The sequence below is a fragment of the Hemicordylus capensis genome, chromosome 2, assembly GCF_027244095.1.
Source record: "Hemicordylus capensis ecotype Gifberg chromosome 2, rHemCap1.1.pri, whole genome shotgun sequence".
In the NCBI taxonomy this organism is placed as follows: Eukaryota; Metazoa; Chordata; class Lepidosauria; order Squamata; family Cordylidae; genus Hemicordylus; species Hemicordylus capensis.
Window position 1 is genome coordinate 278,294,404 of NC_069658.1, and position 19,799 is coordinate 278,314,202.

General features: G+C 44.7%; 1 protein-coding gene and 1 long non-coding RNA gene across 5 annotated transcripts in view; one reads left to right on the forward strand and one right to left on the reverse strand.

Annotated features, from left to right (window-relative positions):
* TAFA1 (TAFA chemokine like family member 1) overlaps positions 1-9,076 on the forward strand; it is a 570,865-nt gene extending 561,789 nt beyond the window's left edge. For all 4 annotated transcript variants that reach the window (XM_053294680.1, XM_053294679.1, XM_053294678.1 and 1 more), the window contains exons 4-5: positions 208-332; positions 8,167-9,076. In XM_053294680.1, the coding sequence (XP_053150655.1) occupies positions 208-332; positions 8,167-8,184 (143 nt within the window). In that variant the 3' untranslated portion in view covers positions 8,185-9,076. The remainder of the gene's footprint in view (positions 1-207; positions 333-8,166) is intronic.
* LOC128344490 (uncharacterized) overlaps positions 1,988-19,799 on the reverse strand; it is a 46,914-nt gene continuing 29,102 nt past the window's right edge. Inside the window, exons 3-4 of the long non-coding RNA XR_008315881.1 lie at positions 7,238-7,416; positions 1,988-2,160 (exon numbers count right to left, since the gene is read on the reverse strand). This is a non-coding gene — a long non-coding RNA (uncharacterized LOC128344490). The remainder of the gene's footprint in view (positions 2,161-7,237; positions 7,417-19,799) is intronic.

The window sequence follows — 19,799 nt, forward strand, 5'->3', positions numbered from 1 at the left end:
GCTAGTGCCTATCCCCCTGCATGTGGAGAGCAGACATGCTGCAGCTGTTTAAGTGACCATGTTATTTCAATGAAGTTGTGGCCCTTTCGCTCACCCTTAGTCCTCCACATTGTTATTACTTTGTGTCTTCATTGGTGTGGGGGCAATGAACTTTTCCCTACAGTGCAGCCAGAGACATTCACAAAAGATTTGTCTGCTCTCTTTTAGCATCGATAGTCATTGGGAAATGGTGGTGTGAGATGGAGCCCTGCCTAGAGGGTGAGGAATGCAAGACGTTACCTGACAATTCAGGCTGGATGTGTGCAACTGGCAATAAAGTCAAGACCACCAGAGTAAGTCTTTTTTTTTTTTTTTTTTGCTTTCCTCTTGTTGCCTCTTCAGTTTCTGGGAACATATTCCCCCCCCACCCCATGAACTCTTCCATCCTTGAGCCTCTGGACAAAGCTAACAAGCTGCTTGTTTGTTTCCTTGCTTAGTAACCGGTTGCCCTTACCTGCTGCCTGAATGAGTCAGAGGTGAGTCCTCAGCTGAACTCTAAGAGCAGCGTTAGTTGCACTGAATCGCTTTCTCCAAGCAATTTCCTCCCCATGGAATAAAATAACAACCTGTCAGCAGGGCCACTCCTGATTGTTAAAAAGCTACCCTTACTGCATTCCTTACCATCAGATATTAAAGTGGTAGTTTAAACCAGTGCAGTTTCAGTCCGTGCAATGCTTTCAACTGACCACAATAATATCTGGTAGGAAATGGAAGCTCCTGGTGATTCTCTGAAGATATTCTCTGCCTCCAGTTTTTCCAGCCACTCATATATATAGTCAGGTATGTGGCTGGGATTGGAATGATCTCTGAAGAGCATCTCGGCACAAGGCCAAAATGCTACCCCTGCCTCTGCCAATTTCTACAGCTTTGCTTGCAGGCTATTGGTTGATTTGTGGGGGACCTAAGAGGGTGGAAAGGCATCCTTACTAACGGCAGCAGAATTCTCTCCAGAACTCTCTCTAGAACTCTCTCCTCTCTATGACAGGAGCAATGCTTGCACAGCTGCAAACAGGCAGCAAAAACAGCACTGTAGGTCAGTTTTATTCATCCCCTTCCAGCCCCGAAGCCCCACTGAAATTCAAGATGAAATTCCTCACACGAGTACTTTCAGTCCCAGATCCATGCCAAAATGTCCCAGATTTATTTTTATTTTTTTAAAAAAATGTAAAAATGTCCCAGATAGCCCCTGAGCACATATCATTCAGGAAAGAAAAGGGGGCACACAGAAATTCAAGACAACTTTTATCATGAGAAATGTTTCAGTTCAGCCCCTGATTTCTTCCAAAAGATCTTGAGGAGCGGTCTTGAGGATATGTTTAGGTAAGATTTGAAATTGTCTAAAGTAGGTCACTTCAGGAGAAAAGGAGACACAAATATATCCTATCTACAGCACAGATTCTCTGTGCTGCACTTCATTGTATTTTGTACTTGAAATGCATCTCTAGGGCTCTTTTCATAAGTTTTACAGTTTGTCTCCTTCACACAGCATCCTAAATACCAGCTGTGAGTTAATATTCAGTGTCTAGAAATTGTTTGTTAGGCACTTAGAAGCTTCATTAATATTCAGATATATGACTGAATAATCTATTCTGAATGGATTATTGTATTTCATTTCATGTAAATACCCATGGATGTGAATGTTCAGAAATGAACATGTTTAGATCCTCTCCACCTTATTTCCCTATCTGTTCCCTACAGGAATTATTTTAATTAGCTCATGTGGGGTACCTCACTCCTGTAAAAAAATTGTTTTGTTACTTGAAAACATTATGGAGTGCAACTGATGAAGGTAAATTGGGCAGATGAGCTTCATAGTTGTCTCTTTAATTGTCTATGCAGAATCTATGCACAGGGATTGGTTCTGTTGAAACTTTGCAAGCAGTTTTTTAAGCACCTAGAAAACAGTACACTGAAGGGAGGAAGAAAAAGCTGTCACACTACACAACCATGATTTTAATTTATTTTAGGTTTTATTAAGAGAAAAGAAACATAATTATGGGACACGCCTGCAAATTACATTTGGCACATTTCATATGTTTTGTCTCTATTTACCAGAAACACGAGTGTCTCTATTTTCATCCATAACGTATGGAGGATATGTCTGTCATTGCTGTGTTGGTCCTGGAGAACAGAAGAAAACAAAAATAAATTCAGGCCCAGTTCATCTTATGGACAAGTGAGGCATTTGTCCTGAGCAGCACCACTCATGGATTCTTAACAGGCAGAAGTAGGGTACTTTTGAGGCTGCAACCATGCATCTTTCCACCAAGCAACAATCTCCTTCATTCCATTTTTTTTTTTTTGTCTGCTAAAAAGGGAGAAGCCACCTAATGGTGCAGTGGGGAAGTAACTTGCCTAGAAAGCAAGAGGTTGCTGGTTTGAAACCCTGCTGGTATGCTTCCCAGACTATGATAAACACCTATATCGGGTAGCAGCAATATAGGAAGATGCTGGAAGGCATCATCTTATACTGTGCGGGAGATGGCAATGGTAACCCCCTCCTGTATTTTACCAAAGAAAATCACACGGCTCTGTGGTCGCCGGGAGTCAACACTGACTTGAAGGCATAACTTTACCTTTACTTTAAAAAGGGTGAAGTGTGGAGTTGTAGTCTATCTAGAAATCTTTTGTGTTTTGTTGTTTGGAAGTTTGTCCCAGTGGGGATCCTGTAGAGAGTGTGGGGGGTGCAGTCAGAAGGAAGAGGGATGGAAAGGATAAGGAGAGAATGAAGTTGTTTCCAAAATAAAGTCTAAGTTAAAGCCACATAAGATTGTTTTGTGTTTACAAGGTAAGCAGTTATAAAACATGTGGTTGTCAATGCTAGGTAACTGCAATCCCAGTAGGTTCCTCTACAACTGGCAAGATACATTATAGCTCTTAGATAGTTCCTACTAGAGATGTGAGAATCAATTTGGCAGTGATTCAATTAGACTCAAATCTAGCTGTTTCGAGTGCTTCTCCCTCAAAATGACTAACCCTCTAAAGCGGTGATTAGATTCTAGGTTGAATTGAATCAGTCAGATTTGGATCGAATCTAGCCGAATTGATTCAGCTTTCAATGTATGGGGTGAGGGAAGGGAAGGAGAGTCTCACCAGTGTTGTTAAACCCCAGTGTTCTAGCTAAAATAGCACTGGGCTATCCCATTAAATGGCCTGCCTGTGCCTGCACAGAGGCCATTTTATTCATTCATTCATTCATTCATCACATTTATATACCACCCAGACTTTCGTCTCTGGGCGGTTAATATAAAACAATTTAAAACACATATAAAAAGTTAAAACAATTCAACAATTTAAAATCAATCACAAAATTAAAACCAACAAATTTTAAAAGGCTGAGAAAGCTTGGTTAAAAAGATGAGTTTTTAGATGTTTTTTTAAAAATTGCCAGAGATGGGGAGGATCGTATCTTAGTGGGGAGTGCATTCCACAGTCTCGGGGCAGCAACCAAGAAGGCCTGTCTCTGTGTAGCCATCAGACAAGTGGGTGGTAACTGGAGACAGACCTCCTCAGATGACCTCAATGGGCGGTGGGGCTCATAGTGATGGGCGGTGGGGCTTATTTAAAGGAGGCTTAGCACAGCACTAAGTTTAGTAAATGCAAGCGACTGGCCGCGGGAAGAGATGGCAGTATGATTGCCACCTCCCCACTGCTGCCAGCTCTGCATTAGTAAATGGCTGGCCCCCACAGGGAGGGATGGCAAGTCCAATTGCTGCCTTCCCACTGCTGCCAGCTCTGAATTACCAATGCCTCCCCTCCTGCAAAAGGAGCAATTAAAAGACTCCTCTGCACATCTCTTCTTCCTCACAGGAGTGGCTGGTGGCCGCAGGGGGGTGGTGGCGGGTCAGATCTCTGCTGCAGGCTCTGCAGTGAATAAAGGTATTTAATTTCAAGGTGCCTCAGTGCCATTTTGTTTTTAAAGTAGGCGATGCTCCCCCCACAAAAAAAAACCAGCACAAGTCAAATTGATTTGGATTTGATTAGAAAAATCGTCCAAATTGACCTGGTTTCAAGCAGGCTAGATTTGTGATCAAATCTACTGCTGATTTGGATTCAACCACAAAATGAATTACAATTTTTGGTTCATACCCATCCCCAGTTGCTTCAAAAGTAACCAGTTTGGATCCTGATAGGACTGCTATGGAGGGTTGAGGAAAGCTGTACTTTTGTAGGAATGGGCCATAGCTTAGCCATAGAGGACATTCTCCATGCAGAACGTCACAAGTTCAGATCTCAGAGTGCCACTGTATTCTCTTCCACACACTTCCACTTCCCCTCCATTCATTCCTCTCGGCCTTTTTAACAGGGGTGCAAAGAGGGGTAATTTCTCCTAAGCACTTGAGGAGTTATCCCCTTCATTTCCTCCTCACCAAACTTAGTAACTGCCATCTTCAATTGTGATGACTTAGTTTTTCCTTGCAAGGGAAATATTACCCACAAATTCAGTGAAGTTTTCATTTAAGTAAAATATTTTCATTTGGTTGCTGTTTAATGTGAAAAAATATAAAAATCTATTAGTACTGAAGGGGAAATTATCTTTGTTAAGCAACAAAGTAAGTCTACAGGCTGTATGAAAATTCTTTGAGCCATGATCATTGACATCAGAAATCATCACTTCTTTTATTACTTAAAGTGCATTGGCATTTTAATAAATAACATTATCCAAACTATCCATTCAAATGAGACTGACACAATTCTTTCTCCAACCACCCAACACTGGCCACCTTTGGACATCACACCAAACTGGAGGCAACCATGCCAGAGGTTTGGGTTTGTGGTTGTCTCAATGTGGGAAACCTTGGTTTCATTAGAAAAGCAACCCAAGATCTCTGGCCACAAACCTGAATTTTCACCCTTGGTTCCTCTTTGGTTTCACTGCTGAAACCTCCAGTCTGAAAGTGGTGGCATGTTGTCTGAAGGCTGTCTGAAGTTGTAAATGTAATTGAGGTTAGGAAGCTCCTCCCTTTCTCCATCTTCGATTGGCTGCCATGGCTGTCCTTCATGAGGAGGAGGAAGCCCATGCAGCCAGTTCCTCCCCACTTTCAGGCTCCTAGATTCCATATTGGGATCTCCTGGGGCACGGTGGAGGTGGGGGTGGGTGGGAGCAAACCACAGGTCCATTTGCCACTATGTGCAAAAGCAGCCACCTTCTTTCCCCTCTCAGTCCCAGGACAACTTATTTGCTACCTGTTGGGGTCTAAAGTAGTTATCAAACGGGTGGCTGGAAGACTGCTTTGCTGTTCTTCCACTCAGCTTTGCTTGGAGATGGAGGAAGGGCCAGAACCAGAACAGCCTGAAGGAGAAGGACTTTGGCAGGGCCTAAACCAAGGTTGGGGAGAGGAAGAGGAGGAGGAGGGGGGGGATGGGGATACTTGATCAGAGCCAGGGAGCCTAGCCTTCTAGCCTGGAATCTTGGCACTTGGTTAGCACTGTTCAGGCATTCAAACAACAAACGGCAATCCAGGCTCTCAGTCATGGAAGCATTTGCCATCATGATTAAAGCATTCCCCTCTTCACACAAATGCTACTGTTTCTATGAGCAGCTAGAAGAGGGAGATAATTGATGTGCTGGGGCAGGACTACCCCTCCTTCCGACACTTGTACAGTGTTCGCTGTTTGAACGTCTGAAAAGGGCTTTGGCCTCCCCATTATATCTCACTGGGCCAAGCGTGGGCCGTGAACGCGCCTCCGGTGGGGGGGGGGGCAGGCAGCTTCTTTAAGTATAAATGGAGCCAGTGCTCCGTGCTGCCCAGCAGCCCCCGTGGTGGGGAATCGCCTCCGCCACTCACCTGGCCACTGGCTCCATGGGAGCCAGGTGAGTGGCGGAGGCGATTCCCTGCCGTGGGGGCTGCTGGGCGGCATGGAGCACTGGCTCCATTTACACTTAAAGAAGCCGCCTGCGGCCCACCCCCGGCGGCACGTTCACGGCCTGCTCCTGCACTGGGCATGGTGTCTGGTGAAACACGAAGGGTTGAATGACAGAGATGCTCAGCCAGCTTACAGGCTGGAGTCACTGGAGGTACAGTTTGGGGGTCTCTGGCTCTAGGGTTTTCTAGCTCAAAGAGTGCTTAGCTGCTGAACTCAAACTTGGTGTCAGAGCACCAGTCCAGGTCTCTGCCATCCTTGCTTCTGACGGCCAGTGTCACTTCCTCTCTGAGTTAGTGTCTAGGTGGTCCAGATCATGACAGGAATGATAAATCGAAGTTGGCCTTTAAGAAGACCCCTACTCATTTTCTCACAACTCAACTCCCGCTCAGAGCTATTGGCGGGGGGGCTGCTGGTCTCATTTAATAACATTTGATTCTGATTTCCTCATCCACCTCCATCATCAGGAGTATTCATACAGTGGTTAAATAAACTTTACCTTGCTTCATGGGCCTAATGAGAAGCTACACTGGAGCCATTCTGGCTGGTGCCCTCAATAAGCCTCCGAGCAAGCTAATGAGGTCTTTCTCATGACCAGCCCTACCCGGGTAGGACAGGGATCGTTTGGGTAGGGCTGGTCATGAGAAATACTGGGTTTGTTCCTGTTCCCACAACTCTGGCTGCTGGCAGCTCCTCCCAGGCTGCCGGCAGCCATCTTAGCTATAGAGTTGTGGGGAAGGAACAGTCAAAAACAACAACTTATATACTGCTTTTCAACAAAAGTTTCCAAAGCAGTTTACACAGAGAAATAATACATAAATAAGTTGGTATCCCTGGGATATCCTGGGAGGTATCCCAGTACTCCGCACTTCTTGCGCAGTGCATTGAGGGATACCCAGCAGCCTGGCTTCCTTACCCTCTGCTCCATACCATCACCAGGATCACCGCAGCACAGATCCTGCAGGGGAAAGTAGGTAGGCTCCTGCCTTCTCCCCAGACCTCGCCTGCTGCTGTGCCAATGGTCATGTGAACAACCTTAATAGCTAGGTTTTCACCTTGAAAACATGTTTAACTAGTCCATACAGAAAATAAACCATTAACATCTTATCTGATCTTTGATACCCATTTGTGGCCTTTGCTCAGGTCATGCTCAAGACACAACCTTTGTAAAGCAAAATGGCAGGAAGCAGATGGCAGAAATCACATTGCGAGGACCCTGTCCAGGAAACCAGCTCTGTTAACCTATTTCTCCCCCCCCGCCCCCCAAAAAGAAGAGCTATTTGGAGCTCGTTCTCAGCATTAAAAGCTGGATCAATAAAAAGCATCACCTCACCTACTTAAAGTATTTCATGAGAACAAGGTGTTCTTCAAGCTTTTATGCTTGGAAGTAGGGAGCTGAAATGAACGACCATTTTCTCTGCCTCCAGTCAACATGCTCTTTCACCATCCTCCAGCACAACGAAATCTCTGCAGTTGTTCTCCTGTTCACCTTCACCACAGACTACCTGTTTACTGGAGGAGGGAGTCAAGTTAACCAGAGGCAAGCTCTCACTAAGGTTCTGATTACCCAGCATTCCTCTTGGAACAGAGACTCCTAGATGACATTCGAAAGAGAAGTGGAAGTGGTTTGGGTACACAGTAAATCCATTTTGACAAGGAATTATTTTGAATTTCTCCTCACCCAATCCCCACTTACACACTGCAGTCCTGAGTCAGATCAGGGCAGAGGCGTAACTAGGGAAACCGGTGCCCGGGGCAAGCACTGAAATGGCACCCCCCCCACCGTGCCCCCCGTCCCCCCCCCACATACTACATTATACTTAGGTTTTTCCTCACAAGTGCCCGTCGCCGCCGCCAAGCCAGGCCACCGACTGGCTGCCAGGTGCCAGCAAAGCAATGGGGGGGGCGCAGGCGGCGTGGAAGGGACCACTCATGGGGAAGGGGGCACCGACGCGCTCCCTTGACTGCTGCAGCGCTGCTGCACTGAGCAGGAAACATTTGAATTAACACAAAATTAAAAATTAAAAAAAATTGGTCATGGCGGCGCCCCCCACGTGACCAGAAAAGATGGCGCCCGGGGCACATCCCCCCCCTGCCCCCCCTATAGTTACACCTCTGGATCAGGGGCCTCCCCACAGCTGCTCTTTTACATCAAAGGGACAGCTTGTTTCTGGTATCATGACCATCAGTTAGTGACTGCGTAATGTGAAGTTTGGCCCTCCATCAACTTATAATTCTTTTTCCTGCATTTTGTCATTACAGATTCACCCGAGAGCCTAAGAGTCTTCTGACAGCAGCCAGTGAAGGATCCCCTGACACAGAGGACATAAATCTTGAAAGTTTAAACCATCTCCAGCTTTTCCAAGCCAAATGGGATTTTTTTTTTTTAAATTTGCACTTTAACTCTGTACCAGAGGAAACTACAGAGGAAACTACAGTAGCTTTACTTGTGTGGAGTCAAATGCCCTAGGAAAATAATGGACCAGATTTGGCAACAGAGAAGAGCAACAAACAAGGAAAGAAAGCAGTGCTTCAGACTCTCATGATTCTGAAATATGAACAAAAGTTCTATAAGTGTGGATCTACAATTTTCTTTGTACTCTTTAAAGGTATATAATTAAATAAGATATTTTGAAATAAAGCCTGAGCAGAACCACACTTGAATGCAACTGCTTTGGAACCTTTTTTTAGTGGCAAAGAAGATTCGATCAAGGAGACACTGGATAGGGATTACAAACAAGGATGACTACTGACAAAGGAACTGGAATGTTGTTTCTCTTTTATGGTTATTATTTCAACTGGACATTCAGGGGGATTCCATTATTCCATTTTCTTGTGTTCTGGAGTCTTTTTCTTTACCCCCCCCCCTCCTCCTCGTGCAACACTAGCATGCTGGCTTTGCTTACATTAACCATACTTTATACATAATTGATATGTAATCCCAGTTCTACCCTCCTCCAAGAACATCTTTTGGGGACAATTAGCTGTCCCACAATGAAGAGAAAGATGACTCTCAGCATTTAAAAGACACAGGCTATGCTCAGAAGTTTCTTTGGCAGACTTTTGGTAGACTGCGGGCAACCTCCTTATTAAAGACATCCTGTACAGATAATTGTCTACAGACTTTGTATAGCTGGTATAGGCAACCCTAGTAAAAAACAAACAAAACTGATTGCTAACTCCCATGGTTTGTGTTGTTTGCCCAACCACTCCTGAGGTCAATTGTGTCTGATAAGGATTGATTGAATTTGGAATCGGTTTTGAGTATTCCTGCTGTTTTCTAGTTGCAGTGATTGTCATAGCAATAAAAGCTTCAAGTCTAGGGCAGGCAAATAAGGAACACCATGTCAGGTTTCAACAGGAGGAGCAAGGAGAATTTGGGGTGAAGGGCAAAATTCACAGCAACTACTTCTCTTAAATATTTTCATGATAAAATTGCCAAAAAGCAGCGCATTTCATTTTTTTGATATCTCTTAATGAATAGAAATGCAAGTGCCCCTGAGCAATTATTATGCATTCTGAAATATTTATTTATTTATTTATTGGATTTATATACCATCTAATATAGGAATCTCTAGGCATGGGAATTCCCCCATTCCTTGCCTAAAAGACACCCTAATGCTTACTGTCCTGTTAGTGAGCGTATGCTGTTTCCATCGACTTGAGTAGTAATGCTTGTATGGCAATATTATATTACTAATAATTATTATTAATTATTACTAATAATAACTATTATTATTATACCATCTGACTCCAAAGGCTCTAGGCAGTGAATGAGCCCAATGCAGAGACCTTAAGGCGTGAGGAACAAGGGGGCAGCAGGGGGGGGAACCTGCAAGGACCAAAGGACTGGAGTTCCAGTCCCTCCTATGCAACCAGTTCTGGAAAGAACCAAGCTGCTCATGCAGTTTGCAGTAGAATTTTTACCAGAGAGGTTTTTTAATGGGAAAATGTAACTGGTGCACATGTACAGTTTTTCTCTGTCTCTCCCCTCCTACAATTCTTATGCCAAATCCTGCAGACTATTTTTGAACTGGGATATGGATTAACAGAAAACTTTAGGTGTTCTGTAGGACCAAGTTCTGAAAGGAAACTGCAAAAATTCAGGAAGGTGTTCAAAACATGAATGCATGCTACTTGAGCCACACACTTTTTGATGTTCTATTCAGAGGGATGGGAACTACTCAAACGTGGCTTCCACATCATGGAAGGAAACTTCAAAAAGTGATCTCTGGGTGTATGAAATCATGCTATGGACGTATACTCAAGGAAGATCATTCTTCCTTACCTCCACTTTCCTAAGTGATCCTGTATCCAGCCCCCCAGAATTACAGAGGGAAGTGTAAAATCTTTATATTTTTAATCCATATGTCTTGCCTCTGAAGTTCTCCGCCCCCGCCCCCCCCACCTCATGCCAGCCAAACTGATCAGGATGATACTCTTCAGGGTAAGAGCTGAATTTGCTGACTCAAGCTTGGTTGGATAGTACTGCCATCCATCTCCAAGGCAACAGCTTCAGCACCTTGATATTCCAAGAAATAAGAAATTTGTCACTCTCATTACACTGTATATTAGCCAATGATACTAAGTATTGTATCACATTCTCCGGAGACTTCCACAGTTAAACCACAAGTGCAGATCTTTAAAGTCAAACACAGCAGCAGGAAAAGGATGTGTTATTCCACACAATGCTGAGTGCGCTTCTTTCTAAAGCTACTATGGTTTTTCATAATAATCCATTATCAGCGACATTATATCTTGTTCTAATGATTTCTACCTTTCTTTAGCAATTTTCATGGAATGTGGCCCTTTAACTTTCATAACTTCTAACATGAACTTTGAGGAGAGAGTCACCTTATATTCAGTGTGAGTGAATGCATGCTATGCAGAAGATAATGGGATCACAATGCCAGAGTCCATCCCCAAGTCTATAAGAAGAACCTGGCTGGATCAGAACAAAGACCTTAGTCCAGCATCCTGTTTCTCACAGTGACCAATTAGATTCTCTGTGGGAAGCACACAAGCTGGAGAAGAAGGCATATGCCTTATCCTACCATTGTTGCCCTGCAATTGGCATTTAGAGGCATACTACCTCTGAACCTTGAGGCAGCATGTAGCCATCAAGGCTACTAGCGATTGATGGACTTTTCCTCCTTGAACTTGTCTAACTGCCTTTTAGTGTATAATCTAGTGGCCATCATCACATCTTGTAGCAGCAACCAATTCCATAGTTTAATTATGCACTGTGTGGAAAAAGTTCCCTTTGTTCAACCTAAACTTGTCAATGAGTTTCATTGGATGACTTTTGGTTCTAGTCTCGTGAGGAGAGAGAAACTTCTCTCCAGCGTACATAATTTTACGATCCTCAGTAATGTCACCCCCTCTTCACTTAGTCAACTTTTTTTCTTAACTAAAAAGCCCTAAACACTGTAGCCTTTCCTCATAAGAGAGGTGTTCTTCTCCCCTGATCATTTTGGTTGCCATTTTCTGCATCTTTCCCAGCTCTACAATATCCTTTCCAAGATTTGCAAATAGAAATGCAATTTTACCACAGATTTGTGTAGGGCATTCTAATGATATAAGCAGTTTTCAATGTCAATTTTCAGTCTGTTTCCTCAAAATCCCTACCACAGAATTTCTCTTTTCACACATGCCACATTCTGGTTATATATAGGGAATTTTTGTCCCAATATGCATCACTTAACACTTACACTGAATCACATTTGTCGTTTTGTTGCCCATTCACCCAGCCTAGAAAGATTCTTTTGGAACCATTCACAATCTGTTTTAATTTTCACCACCCTGAATAGTTTGGCACCATCTGCAAACTTGGCAGACCCTTTGCTTAGCCCTAACTCATGGTCATTTATGAATAAGTTCAAAAGCACCAGTCCCAATACTGATTCTTAGGGGACCTAATTTCTTACTTCCCTCCACTGTGAAAATGGTTCATTTATTTTTCACACTCATTCAGTTGAATAGCTACATGGCATTGAGATACGTACACTGCACATGCATAGGTCTTCTCCAGAGACTTTTAAAGAAATTTTGACTTGTGGGAGGGCAACATGGTAGGTGGCCCATTCATCACAGACCATAGGGACTTAATCATGAATCCACAATTAAACTTAACTATGCATGATGGATAAACAGTATGAATATACAGTACGTATCACAGCTACTGTTTATATTTTGCAATGCAGTATAAATAATTAACTGAAGTTAGATGACTGAACTATAAAGCAAAAGTTAACTTCATTTTCAGAAATAGACATGTTTATTCTTCATGCTCAAAATACAAATAGTACACTGATTACTTGCAACTGAAAAACTTTCATGTTAACATTATTTTATCTTGGCATGCAGGGGCCCAAAGGCCTTCACGGGAGGGAGTGATAACTGGGGGACCATGCTCCCTTACCATAATGTTTAAAGAGACATTGGCTCTCTTCACATGATTGGGAGTCTAGGAAAAGCAAAGTGCCAGTTACAAGGATACAAATATGTGTACAGCATTGATTTCAAGATCTCTCCTGTATACGCGTTCAATCACCCTACATATGTAATGAAAATAGGGGGGCCTTCTCTCTCTCTCTCTCTCTCTCACACACACACACACACATACACACACACACACACACACACACACACTGCATAGAGGGGAATTGGGGCCATGCTTGTCAACAACCACACAGTCACCAGTCTCACTGCAACATTTGCACATTTCACAGGATCTGAGAGAGGACAGCCTGAGTGTGTACAGTTGTGCCAACGTAGGCTCCCTTTTCTACATCCCACTGAACATATGAAAGTTGGAGGAGGGCTGAGGTAATTACATGAACATCAGGGAAGGGTCCTTGGGAATGGCTGTGCTCTACCCATCACACAATGGGATGTATACACGGAAGGGTTAGTTTAAGGTTCTTGTGGTAATTTTCCCAATTTTAGAATCGTCGTGTGAACAGAACCATCTCAGAATCATTGTGTGAATTAAATGTAACTAGCTGGGCCAGAAGCAGAGCATCTGCGCCTCCACCGCCCTGCTTCCCCCGCGCAGTTTCTGGCTGGCAGACCACTTCCTCCCGCCTTCCCATTCCCGGTGGCTGGCCCGGCCCGCCACCACTGGTTGCTCCCGGAGGCTGGCCCAGCACACTGCTGCCGCCACCTGTTGCTCCCGGCAGCCTGCCTGGCCTGCTGCTGTCTGTTACTCCCAGCGGCCAGCCCGGCCCACCACCACCTGTTGCTTCCTGCAGCCGGCCCGGCCCTCCACTGCCACCTGTTGCTCTCAGCCGCTGGTCCAGCCTGCCACCACCTGCTCCCACTGGCCAGCTGTCCACTGGCAGGAGAAGCCACTTCTTCACCCGCCTGCATATTTTGGATGGTCAGCCGGCTGGAAAACCGGCCCGCCGCCACCTCCTCCCGTCCGCCCACCTGCTCCTGGCGGCTGGCCCGCCAGTGGTCGCATCCCTATTTTCTCCCCTGTCCCGCCGCTAATCAGCAGCTGCTCGCAAACTCTTGTGAGAGCTGCCATGCATGGGATTAGCAATGGGTACGCCTAGGAGAAATAAATATATAGAAGATAGTGCTTTGGTGACCAAACAGTATGTCATAGGTCATTCAGAGCCACGAAGCTCTTGCCCCAGGGTAATGGATTCTATGAGCATTTAGATTCCTAAGCCACCATCCCTCATTTGCTCTGTAGGTACCTTGTAATGCATTGCCATTAGGCTGACTGTGGGCAGCAAATATATGGGTGTCCTATCTTGGACAATTTTTTAAAGCTTTTTAATGTTTTCCCCCCCCCCACTCAGTTGCATCCAGATATCCAGAGCAACTGAGCATGGGTGTTAGGAAGATGTGTCAGTGCTGTGGAGAGCTTTCCTAGCTGAACAGCATTGAGCACTTTGTGTGTGTTTGGGGGTGGGATTCCCATGCCTTCCTCTGACTCCAACAGTCCTTGCAGGACTCAGGGACATATTTTGGGCTGACATAGGGCACTTTTAGAGCCAGAGCAACGTGTCAAAAATCACACACCCCTGCTGTGTGCACGGACACAGTGGTAGTGGGGGGAAATATTTCTAGAGCACAGACACATCTTCCTGGTGTGTCTTCTCTGTTGCTCCGGATGTCAGCCAATGACTCCCAACAACTAATGTTTTTATGTGTCTAAAGAAGCTAAAGAGGAATTGAATGACTACCACCATTTTAACTGATGTGTTAGGAATCTGACCTCAATTACCTTGGAAACGTGGGAATCTTTGAGACATTGTGAGCAACTAAGGTCGATCAGTCCAAGATTTTCCTGGAGACAAAAGTGAAATGTAATTCAAATAATTCAAATAATGGCATTGGCTGACATGCCGTGGAAGGTTATGCTCATGATGGAACATGATGTTTGCACGATTGTGCAAGAGTGCTGTTGCACAAAAATTGTGCAAATGGAGATACACATTTCAATTCAAAAATTGTGCAAATGTAGATACACAATAAGTGTGGTCATTATATACACGGCCACATTGTTGTGCAAATCTGTTTGCACTATTTCCCCACTTGCACAACAGTACTCCTCCACAGCTATGCAAATCTTACATTCCATCGCATGCTAATATTGAGCAGAATGCCAGCTATTGTTTTGGGAGATTTTCTAGAAATGTTTTATTAAATCCAGCAAAAATGAAAAACCAAGTTAAGATCCTTGTCCACACTTATTGTTAAAAGTGTTGATCAGGTCACAGCAATGTATATTTTATTCCTTTATGCCATACAAGTTATGCGCACATGTCTGTGTTACTTTTAAAATGTATTTTGGGTCATGAATGAAGAGAAGAATGACAAAACATGTAACTATGGAATCAACATATGACAGAACTGCAGCCTTCAAATACATCCAGGTGAGTGATGTCCATGCATATAATAAGTAAAAGTGGTGATTGTGGACAGACCATCTCACCTTCAACTTTACCTTCACCAGCCAATGTCTGGTGGCTATAGGCCACCTCCAGCCTCAGTGGCAAGATGCCTCTAAATGCCAGTTGCAGGGGAGCAACATCAGGGCATGACCTCACCTCATGATTGTGTGCTTCTCTGAGGCATCTGTTGGACCACTGTGTGAAACAGGATGCTGGACTGGCTAGGCCTTGGTCCTGATCCAGCAGGGCTGTTCTTATGTTCTTAATTTCAACAAGAGAGCAATTACTTCCTAAACGTCCCACCACTGCTTAACACCTGGAAGACAGGTAACCAGTAAGGCTGGAAATAGGTTGAGCTATCTTTGGCGTATCTTCATGCAAGGGTGAGTCTGAGGTGAGTTAGCTGTAACAGAACACTGACCCCATCAAAAATGTCTGCTTCTTTAATTGCATAAATCGGATATATTTCTCAGTATGTTTCCTTGCCTAAATGAATGTCCACTTTTTTGTTTATTTATTATTTTTATCTCAGTTTTATGTTAAAAGTACACAAAGCAGCTTACAACATTTATCAAAAACATACAATAAGACTGCAATGCAGCAATAAAATACAAGCTACAGCAATAAAATCAACCATAAATAAATAAAATAGCAGGTGGGAACTTTAACATGGCAGCAAATATTCAACTATAAAGTAAAAGGTCACTGAAACAAGTATTTAAAAGTTCTAAACATGTCTTTGGGTCTACAAATCCCAGCAAAAAAGAGAATATGTCAGTTTGGGCTACTACGCAGACAGAGGAAATCTTTGATCAGCCTAGCAAAACATCTAGCAGATTCTGTACTAATGAGGAATACGAAAAGTATCTGTGCATCCTCATTCAGGCAGCATACAGAACTACATTACCTATTGATATTAGATAGTTAGGAAGAAGGATGAACAAGGACTGGACAATTGACATATTAGCTGACATAATAACTACACGAAGGAGAAAATTCCATTATTTTGCACACCCAAACACCTGAGGCCATCCACCAAATCAATTTGATATTTTTAGGATTAATTTTTGCAGAATACAGAACAAATCTAATTCTCTCTCTTCAGACTGAAAATGTTCAAAATGATCTGCCTCTAAGATCTGGCATACATATGAAGGCACCTTTCCTTTCTGGCCACTTGTATTTGCTAGGTTTTTTCAAGTGTGGCATGCTGTTAAACATACACCCAGTGAATATTTGGGGGTGGGAGTGGGGAAACTGTGTTTGATCTTCAGATATGAAAATAATCATATATTGAGATATGGATAAATCAAATTATCACTGATAAATTAACATGAAATGTGTAGCTAAGCTGAGCCTGGAAGCCCTTCTCCTCAATTCCAGGTATCTAAGGATTCAACTGTTAGCTGAAAGGCTGAACTCATGTTTCTCTTGTTATCACTCTAAGGAGAATCCATCCATGAGTGTATTCACAGTAGCGATATGCACAAACAGGTTCGATGCCTCCTTAGGGAAGCGCTGAACCAGCTCAGATGCCCTCAGCTGAACCAGTTTGGCAGGGCAGGGAGTGGTTCCATTAAGAAGCAGGTAAGCAGACCCTTACCTGCTCCCTGCTGCTTTTCTGGGCATGTGCTCACTCCACCAAAGGCCATGCGTGGCTGCGGTGCTGTTCCATGCAGCCTGTATGCTGCATCAGCACTCACATGGCCGCCACACATGAACCGGTTTGTGCATATCCCTTGTAGAACTCCCTACAACCCCAAGTAGGGTCACAAGGAAGCTGGTCACTGCAAGCCTCTGAGACCTACTTTCAGGGCACAGGGAGCACTCCTGGGAGTAGGAGAGATCAGCAGAAATGCCCCTGCCTGCGCATGCACTGCGTTAATCCAGAACGCAGCAGCATATCCTGTGCAGCAACATTCAGTGGTGTAGGGAGGCCAGCGGTGACCCCAGTTCAGTCCGCCACCAGCAGCCCCCCTAGCCACGCCCCTTGCATCTGATATCAATATCTGACATCAGATGCCGGGGGCGTGGTTTCGCTTGCAAATAGGACTGTGAGCAAATTCTGACCTGTGCTGCATTTGCAGCACAGCTGGGAGCAGCTCTCCCTGCTTTAAAAGGCAGGGAGCCACACAGCTCCATTTTTCAGAAGTTTAGCCAGCACCAGCTTCCCAGCCTGGCTGGGAACACATCTCTCTGCCTTTTAAAGCAGGGAGAACCGCTCCCGGCCGTGCTGTGAATGTGGCACTGGTCCAAATTTGCTCCCAAATGGGGCACTCAGCCCTGTTTGCAAGTAAAAGCACACCACCTGAGGCTGATGTCAGATGCAGGGGGCATGGCTGGGGCATGAGGCGCAGCCCCTGAGCATGGTGGCCCGGGTTCTTTGAACCTGTTTGTGTAATGGTGGCTCCACCCCTGGTACCACTGCATGTTTCATTGGAAGCGCTGGTAGTTTCTTAATCAGGAAGTCAGCCAGCATGTTCAGTCAGAAAGTCTCTCAAAAAAGAAAAAGAAATTGGAGTGGGGGAGGTGGGGAATGTGGTGTGGGGGAGGTGGGGAATGTGTAATTGGAGTGGGGGAGGTGGGGAATGTGTAAGCTATCTGTCATCCTTCCCTCCCACTGTTCTCTCTTCTTCTGTCAGAAAGTAACCTCAGTGTCAGAACCTGTCTTTTTAAATGTTCTTCTCTTGGTAAAACACAAAAGTTGTTCACAAGGCCAAAATCCTTGGTGGCTATGGAGTTCTGGGGGGAAGGCAGGAATATACCGACCTTCCCCAGACAATCAGAGGGCATGCCCTTACCTCTTGCCTGTGGGCTTCTCATAGGCATGTGGTGGGCCACTGTGTGAAGCAGGATGCTAGACTAGATAGGCCTTGGGCCGGATCCAACATTGCTGTTCTTATGTTCTTATCTTGATGCCATCGCTGCACCATGCCACTGCACACACAATCACCGCTGCAGCAAGTGGCGTGGCATTCTAGAGGTTGGGGAAATGTTGCCTGGCCTCCAGAAATCCCACAGTGCACTGAGCAAGGAGCACAGTGAATTGGGGAATTCCCCCATGAATCAGGTGCTCTAGGCGCCCAGCTCTGAGTTATTCACACAACCATTTACCTGGGTAGAGGAACGCACTCGCTCCCTTCTACCCAGGTAAACAGTCCTTCTCACCAGGAGGCAGTGGTGGAACCACCATTGCGTGAATGGGTTCGAAGAACCCAAGCCGCTGCACTTCAGGGGCCATGCCTCACACCCCAGCCATGCCCCTGTCTCTGACATCAGATGCAGGGGTGTTATTTTGCTCACAAATGGCCCCATTTGCAAGCTAAGCTATGCCCCTTGCATCTTATTTCAGATCAAAGGGGTGTGGCTTAACCATGTGACCTGTGTCTGACACCAGACATTCACGTCTGAAGCAGGGTGTGAGGCTAGAGCCACGGTGGTGGGCTGAACCCAGGCCGCCGCTGGTCTCCCTCCACTCCTGCCAGGAGGCCAGCACTGGAATCAAGGCCAATTCCAGTGCTTCACAGATGCAGCCCTACCCAGGTAGGGCTACCCAAGCCTGGATAGGGTTGCTCATGTGAACAGCCTTACAGGGTACCCTTTTGGCATAATCATCACTATCATCACCCTTGGTTTTCAACTGATTATTGTTAGTACTTTTATGTTTTCTCCATGGAAGAATTTTTAGAGGCAGAAAGGCAGTATAAAAATATTTTTAAAAACCACACAATAAGAATGAGGCAGTGGCGAAAATAACATGGGGTCAGGCTACGGTGTGTTAAGATTGAAGGTGGATAATGGAAAAGTAACTGAAGTCAATATGGCCACTTTCTGTGACTTAACTCTCAGCAAATTCAGTGGTACAGTTGTGTGAATATGTGTGGAGGTGGTGGGAGGGCACCCTTCTGAAGCTGTTTATTTGCATTGTGAGGAAAAGCAAAAAACGTGTTTGTCTCTTTGGGGGAGGACTGATTTCAACTGAGAAAATGCCTGCAAAGGAAGGATGCCTTCCCCTTCCCAACAAGGCCACAATTCCAATCCCATAGCATTTCCCAGAGATGCAGAGACATATCTCACCTAATTTGGCCTTCATCCAGCCAATTAAGAGAAGGCTGCTGAAGCCCCTATCATCATCATCATCATCAATCATTAGTATCAAGCTGGGCAGTGGGGCTCCTGTTCAGAAACTCAAAGTGGATGGAGTTGGGTTGATTGTGTCTTGCCAGCAGTGGCATATACCTTAGAGCCATTCCATCCATTCCTTAGTGGAAATGTAAATCCTTTTTGAACTAGTGCCATCTTTGTTCTGGCTGTGGTGCGATGTCAGTCATGAGAACAGAAGATGTGCCTCTCAGTTCAGACAAAGGGCCGCCCACCTCACTCAGCTTCCTCTTTCAGTGTCAAGAGGCTGAAGCTTTGCCAACTTCATTTGAAGATCATACCGTGCACTTATTTGTTCAAAATAGGGCCCTAATTAATTTGGACATGGTGTAAATGATTAGAATTTCACAGCATTTAGTAGATTTTTGCCTCTCGTTCTTAAGGTATATATATTGGGTGAGATGTACTAATTGCTTGGTTTTGCAAATCCAGAGAGGTTTTCAGTGAAGCACTTCTTCATGGCTGGCGGTTTGGGAGCAGGGGCAGAGTCAGACATTTTTCTCATTCTTTCTCCGTTTCTTTGCAGGCAGGGTTCGGAGGGAAATATCTTCAAAGGCATTTAAGAGGAGTGTTTGAGCCATGGTGCTTTTCAGTTTTTCATTCATGCGGCTTCCTTTTCATTTAATACTTTATTCAGCTTGGCCTCCAGGCACTTCAAGACGTGTGAAAACTAAGTAGCTGCTGCTGGTAGAGCTGAAAAGTGTTGCGACCTGAACATGTGCCTCGAACAGCCTCAGAGCCTCTCTTTTATGTTATTTATTTAATTATCATTTCCTAGCTTGACAGCTTCAGAGCAACACTGACCAATGCCAGAGCAGAAACCCT